Genomic DNA, 7,514 nt, shown 5'->3' with positions numbered 1-7,514 from the left:
AAAAAAAAAACGTCCACTCTTGTTAGAAGACAATAAGATTCAACAAGTTGCTGTACAATTAGAATTTTTGGAGCAATAATTCTCTAATAAAGTGTGCCTGCACCAATCTACATAAGCGTGCAATTAAAAATTAAGCTTTTTTTATATAAAATGATTTGTTATCTTTAACCTTTGTGAGTTTTTCACTTAAAACTCAATTTTTTTTGTAAACATAAACTGTAATTTTCGCACCACAGAGAATAAAATGAGGGGATTTTTACTAAAAAGTAAACAGTTCTGGCAAATGAAAATGTAAGTCTTAATAATAAGATGCTGTATGTAGAGCTGAAAGACAGTTTGATTAACTGGTGTATCATTCAAAAAAATCTGCAACTATTTAGATTGTTACTACATTTCTTCTCAAATGTGAATCAGTGAGTTGTGAGTTTTCGCTCTATAGACCAAAAGATTCATGATTACTTAAAGAAATAATCTGCAGATTAGTCGCTATTTAAAAGAAGTTAGTTGCTGTGTTATTGTTTTTTAACATATGTGTACATGAGCAGATTAGTCAGAAACTGTAACTGTGCTGCATATTTCAGGTAATTTTGTCTTGTACTTTGACCTAGGCTTGAGGTGCGTGAAAAGGATGAGAGTGAGGGCAGAAGAAGGAGAGCAAGCAAGGGGAAGGTTAATGTTTGAGTAAATATAGCAGGGGCGGGACAACTATGTCTCAACTAAAGCTAGGACTATGATAGAAGAAACGGAAACGTCTTCTTATGTGCATGTTTTGTGCAGAAAGCACAACGGGTAAAGTCTTTGAACAGATACACACTCATACACACACAGTCCGAAATATTTCTGCTCAATCACCCTGTGAAACTCTTGTGATTGGACGGGAGGGGACGAGGAGATGTGCCCATAACAGGAAACAGGTATCCTTCCTGTTTCGGACTGTAACTCCCGCCCTTCGTGTGCTTCGGCAGCACATCAGGCTCCTCCTCTTCAACAATATGATCATAAAGAGTTTATTCAGTCGTCCACAGAACCCCCCTCTGGCTGATTAGGAGAGAGGGTCGTGGCGTCAAATGACAGAGTCCGCCTCCTCAGCTCAGAACTGCTGTCCATCACCTGGGTTGCCATAGTAATGGGCTCCTCTCCTGGCGGCGGGCTCACCCTCTGCTTCCTGTTCCTGCCCGACACCGGAGACACTGATTGGCTGAGGCGACTCCTGTGCTCCACGGGGCTAGGGGTAAGGTGTCTGCTTTTGTGTGGGGAGCCAGGAGGGAGTTGTGAGTGTGAGTGATCAGAACTGTTAATGTGGCCGACTTCCTCGTCTGTGGTGTCTGACTGTGGGCCGGGGTCCGGGCTGAGGCTGGCCGCTCTGCAGAGGGTCTTCGATGAGGTGGATTCACAGCTGGGCACCTTCAGGCTGGAGGGTCTCTGTGGGCTGACAGGCCTCTTCTCCACATCTGCTCCTGGCTGAGAGCCGCAGATGGCCTGCTCGGGTACATGTTCTTGCCCAGTGGTTTCACTATTGCTCCGGCTGTTACTCCTGCATGAGATGACCCTCTGGGGGTGTGTGAATTTCAGTGTGTGTACACTAGAAGATCTCTGGCGTGGTGGTGTGGAAGAGACAGCGGTCACAGTGAGGGGAGGCTCTGCCAAGTCGTCCGTTGAACCGCTCTGATCCATGGAGTCACAGCGCACAGCCGCCTGCAGACAAAGAAACACACATAGACGACACAGACAACGTGTTGGGTTGTGCAGGTAAAATCGTTTTCAAAATGTTGTGGAGGATGTCTAGAAAGAATCTCTAAAAGGATCAGAAATGTGAAGTCAAAGTGGCAAAAGAAACCTACCACTAGCGTTACATTTAGCAACTTAAATAGACCACAAATGGAAAACCAAGAAATATTTAACATACAGTATATAATGTATTCCCAATGCTGTTCAGAGTAATTAAATTAAACTACTCTTCTGCCATCAGCGAGGTGTCTCCACCTGTCCTCTGGCACCGTGCCCATGCTGCAACCAAAACAACCCCTGAGCTTTATGGAAATGAATGATAAATGCTTGCTGATGTAACCAATTTGAAGATAAGCATAAAACAAGGTGATTGCAATTTTTACAGCTAGGGCTAGCTGCTTTCCTTAGAGAATGAGTTGCAATCAAGCCTTAGTTTTCCAAACAGATTGTAAGCGGTGGCAGACAGAATTTCAGAGTGAAAGCAAGTCTGACAGGTAACCGATATAAAAGCAGATGGTGTTATTCAATAGCCATTTTATTATGTAATCAATAGTTATTCATCAATAGTAAGTTAGAGCTATATTATTGTCTGTTGCCTCTTCAAATATCTAAAATTGGCTGAATCTCTTTCTGTTTGAAGAGAGGAGAAAAGCAAAGAAGAGAGGACATTAAAGAAATGTGAAGAAAATATAGACAAGTGATAGTAACAAACCTGTCTCTGTAACACTTTGCTTGCTCTGCGGAAGGATGCTGGTCTCTTCAGGCCCGAGTTATCGGGAACATAAGAGGGGCTCAGCATGTTTCGGTCCAAACTTTCTTCAGGACTGAGCCACCGAGAAGAATGTCTGCTGGCACTGTGGGTGGGACTCAGTCTGAGTGAGGGTTGTCTGTCTATGCTGTGGCTGGAGGTGAGTTTAGGTCTGTCTGCGTTGCTGTCTGGATGGTGCCTGTAACCGTCCATACTGCGAGTGGAGCTGAGTCTGTGTCTGTTTATTCGATGGGCCGGGCTCAGCTTGTATCCATCTATGCTGTGAGCAGAGCTGAGTCTGTGCCGGTTTATTCCGTGAGCCGGGCTCGACCTGTACCCCTCGATGCTGTCAGCAGGGGTGAGTCTGTGTGTGAAGTGTTTGTCGATGCTCTGAGCGTTGCTGAGGCAGATCTTTGGCCTGGAGCTGCGTCCGACCCCCAGCGAGGCGTGGCTGAAGGCCGGCAGAGCTCCGGGAACCTGCAGCATGGAGCCGCCTCCACTGGAGCACAGAGAGCTCATGGAGCCTGCAGGAGAACATGGGGCAGAGTTCACATGGACACATTGAACACAAAAAGAATCCCGTTTTGCCAAAGAGGGAAGATGTTTCTAAAGTCAGGGATTGTCTAGACCTTGATTTTGACTTTGGATTTGGCTGTTTGTGATATTATTGAATTGCCTTCTTCCAATTGATGGGGATGTTTTCCAAATATTTACTTATATATTTAATGTTAGGATGCTTTAAATCCAATATACTATACTATACTAAACTACAATATAAAAGGAATAGTTACTGCATCACTTCTTACATTTTTTTTAATGCACAGTTTCATACCCCAAAGCCTTTATCTGGTTAGCAGGAAAATATTCTGTAAGATAGATCGGTGCTATCTTAGAGAACCCTTTTCCTCTAAAAGATCAAATCAAATTGCCCTTACAGAAAAATTCTGGTGATATTCTATATTTTTCCTATTTCCAGCTATTCAGAAAAAACAACAATTCACTGATCCTATAAATAAATATTGTCTGCATATCCGAAGCCTTATATCTTCTTTCTTTTTGCAATGGAGCATCATCCAAACTATTACAAACATCTCAGTGAGCCCCACTGAATGAAATGTTCCATTACCATGAACATGAGAGATCTTTTGCGTGTTACAGTATGAAAGACTATAAAAAATGGGATCAAAATTAAAATGACACATACAATAGATTTTTGACATGTATATAACTCAAAATCCTAACATTGATGTGTTGATCAATTGTTAATAATCCAATATTATCAAAGCAAAGTGAAAACATTCTAACACATCATCATCCTTAACTCAGGCCTTTGTTTGGAAATCCCCGAGGCTCAGCATCCTACAAAGCCATGTAATACAATTGTAAAATCATATTTTAGATGATTTGTGAGTTGATATAAATGTTACTGATGTGTTCAACTCTTTGGAAGCAAATGGAAATCACATATGGGCAGAATTTGTTATATTAGCAAATATCGTATCGTTGTCCAAAGAATTAAAATAATATCGTAAAGTGGTAAAACTTTCTATTTACGTTTCTGTCATTTTGTTTTGTACAAACAAGTCTAACCAATTTGTTCCTGAAAAAAAGACTAAAAATCATCTCCCTCTTAAAGGTCTTGTTGTGCTGCATCACATCTCAACTGCATTTTCTGCTATTTATGGAAGCAATAACCTTTACAGCGATCAGTTAGTGGTTGGAGCACAGTGAGAACTGTTCCTCAATTTAATTGGCCATAAACAACCAAATTACCTGAGTAGCTGTAGCCGGAGTACGCCTCGTGGCAGATGGGAGGATAGGGGGAGCATCTGAGTGGCTGAGCGTAGCTGTCGCTGGGGAGAGACGGCTTGCGTCCTATGCTCAGCAGGTTGCCATGGGAACAATCCTCATCCTCAACCTGCACCTGTCACATGGGATCATCACCACTGTCATCGTTATTGTCACCCACACCCTAACCCTCTCACATAAAAAATAGGAAAGCAGACTTTTTGTGTTACCTGGGCAGGTGTGTCCACGTTAGGATGCTCTCCACCAACAGACGCAGAACTGAGGCGCCGGCAGGCCGCCTCCCTCTCCTCCCTCTCCTTCATCTCCTCCCTCTCCTTCATCTCCTCCTTCTCCTTCCTCTCCTCCATCTCCTCCAGCGCAGCCTCCTTGTTGCTCTCCTCGAGGTGCTTCATCAGAACGGCCACAACCACATTGACCAGCACGAACTGAGCCGTCAGGACGAAGGTCACGAAGTAAACGGGGGAGATCAGAGGAAGGTAGGTGAGGCAGTGGCGTTCATTAGGACGACACTCTCGCAACGTATCCTGGAAGACAAGGGGAAAGAGATTACAAGGCAATATAGAAAACTGATTAAAGGTTGTTTTCAGATATATTTAGCGGACATATTGTGCTTATTTTCAGGTTCAAAAAGAAAATGTTTCTATGATGTTCAAAAAACACATTTGTATCATACTGTCAATCTCAATATACCTGTATTTACCCTCCGTTGTAAAAACCTGTCACTTTGAACACCTGAAAAGCCTCAGTCTGCTCTGATTGGCTTGTTAGAAACATTGCAAAGGGTTATCAGTGGTGGAGTTAATCAGATAGTTAGGTATATTGAGACTTATGAGAAGCCAAAACTAAATGACTTCTTATATCCTGTGTTTATTATCTTGGCAGCCCACATAAAAAAAGCAGGTTCAGGTCAGCAGGGACTCCAGATACCCAAATGTTTGTTCTTATTTAAATATTTCCCCTCCAGTTGACTAAGTTGTATTTCCTCTCTTCTCCAACAGGGGGAGATGTGTATCTGAGTGTGAACAGACCTTCAGCCTGTCACAGAAGAATAATATACTCCCCTAACCCTCTAATGTCAGCAGCCTGTGCATTAAGCAGAGGGAAGATCACTGTTTTTATGACAGACCTTGGTCTGTCATAAAAACAGTGATCTTCCCTCTGCTTAATGCAATGCCTGTCTCCTAACCGACGCTTTGAGACAGAAACATGTGCGCAGACACAAACATCCATCCGTCTTCTTAAAAACTCCCACACAGCCGAGGAGAGGAAGTGAAAATAACCTTCATAATCCCATTCCAGTTGTCCCCGGTAGACACCCTGAAGAGTGTGAGAAAAGCCATGCCGAAGTTGTCAAAGGTGGCGTGGCGACTGAGGCCCTCACATGGGTTATCGTCTGAACACTCTGAAAGAGGATGGAAAGAGTATTAGAGGCTGTGTGTGAGAGAGGACGGCGAGGGGAGAGAAGAAAGAGGATTGTGTGTAGATGATTGCACTCATTAAAAACACTGATTCTGAATCGACATCATTAATGTATGTAACAACACAATTTATGCAAGTTACGTAATCTCGTCAGAGTCAGCTGAGGCACACACACTCACACACACACATCTGTGCGATTTATATGCATGCACTCACACACACGCACATGCATGCACATACACGCTCACACACACTAACCCAGTTTTCCAAAGAGCTCAACTCCCAGAGCTGCATAGATGAAGAACAGCAACATGAAGAGCAGACCCAGATTCCCCACCTAGACAGACATATTACACGCACACACAGATATAAACAGCGTATGATACACAGAAAAAAAGACATGTACAGTATACATGGAGAGAGACACAAACATGCAGACAGATAGAAAGAGGCAGAGAATGCTTAAGCCTTATTGCATTGATGTTTACTACGTTTAAAAAAAATCATGACACCTGGAGTACAATCACATCTCAGATTTTTTTTATTTGAGAAACAGAGGGGCACTTTCATATCCTGGATCCAGTCCTCTTGAACCACAAACATGCCTGTTTATTCTCATTTAAAAGCAATTCACAGGGACTTGGCTTGTGTAACCCCATGGTGGGAGGTATGGAGGTGTCTGCTTAGATGACGAATAAACGTATTGATGAAGTGCACTCGGACACCACTGCACAGACCTGGGTTAGATCCCCCGCAATGGTCTGTCACATCAAAGACAATTTGTGGGTGGGAAGGCAGTGAAGGATCATGGGGAATTTTGCTGCACTAATGTGTGGACAAACATCGAATGAACGCAGCTCAGTGTGCTATGATTTTGGAATTAGCCACTATCATTTGAGGGGATAAATAATTATAATTTAGCTGCCTTCTAGGAACAGGATAGAACAAAATAAATCAGTTTATAAACGTCTGCCTGCCCTGCATAGCTGTTCTCACTTATTGTACACCACCTTCCCTCCCCCCTTCCTCTCTTCTCTCTTATTTTCTGGTCCCCTGAGGGTCCGCTGAGCCGAGGGGGCTGTGGTAGATCCTTCCTGAATCCTTCCCCCCACACCAGAGTGCAACAGTTCACTATTCTCACCAATTACTCTTCACACGTTTCATATTCAAACAAGTCTAAGAGTCACACACTAGCAGCTGTAGGCAGAGCATTGCTTTGAGTGTGGATGACGTACAAAAGCTGTGAACACGCTGATAATTAGCAGTATAGTGTTTACCATGTTAAAGTATTGATGTAACGTTGATTCTGGCCAAAACTTTCGATTGACGATATTATCCTATTAATTGTCCAAATATGCTTAGAAATAGCACTACAACATACTGGAAACACTTTATCTTACATGTCTTTCTCACTTTATTCCATGCTAGTAGCTTAACAGTGTTTCTATACTCACTATCTTTGTTTGTCGGTTAGCATGCTAACATTTGCCTAATAGCATCTAACATAAAAACGCAGATGTCTTTCATTTGCAGATATTTGGTCAAAAAAAACGTTTTTTGGACACCTCAAATATTTTGGTATCAAGAAAATGTGAGAGTTATAAGACGGGATGAGAGCAACAATTTAAAGGTGTTACTCAAGAAGATTTTCTTTTAAAAGCCATATATCACAAATTCCAAATAACTTGATTTATGTCTGATCAACTTCTTTGTTCCTGTAATTTACCAGGATTCTACAATGCTCTTAAACAGGAGATCTAAATAAGCTTCAGGATATATTAGATAGATGGGCGAGACCTTATAACTAAGG

The 7,514-nt window shown here is 42.5% G+C and overlaps 1 protein-coding gene across 1 annotated transcript in view; it reads right to left on the bottom strand.

The window, feature by feature from the left end:
• Positions 1-464: 464 nt before the first annotated feature.
• The window catches only part of LOC117482306 (voltage-dependent T-type calcium channel subunit alpha-1I-like), a 47,574-nt gene continuing 40,524 nt past the window's right edge, over positions 465-7,514 (bottom strand). Inside the window, 6 exon segments of the mRNA XM_034130389.1 lie at positions 465-1,695; positions 2,441-3,000; positions 4,250-4,400; positions 4,495-4,809; positions 5,566-5,687; positions 5,963-6,041. Of these exon segments, the coding sequence (XP_033986280.1) occupies positions 1,012-1,695; positions 2,441-3,000; positions 4,250-4,400; positions 4,495-4,809; positions 5,566-5,687; positions 5,963-6,041 (1,911 nt within the window). The 3' untranslated portion in view covers positions 465-1,011.

The sequence above is a fragment of the Trematomus bernacchii genome, unplaced genomic scaffold (genome assembly GCF_902827165.1).
Source record: "Trematomus bernacchii unplaced genomic scaffold, fTreBer1.1, whole genome shotgun sequence".
NCBI lineage: Eukaryota > Metazoa > Chordata > Actinopteri > Perciformes > Nototheniidae > Trematomus > Trematomus bernacchii.
The sequence above is the reverse complement of the archived record's forward strand: the minus strand, read 5'-3'. Positions and strand labels throughout refer to the sequence as shown.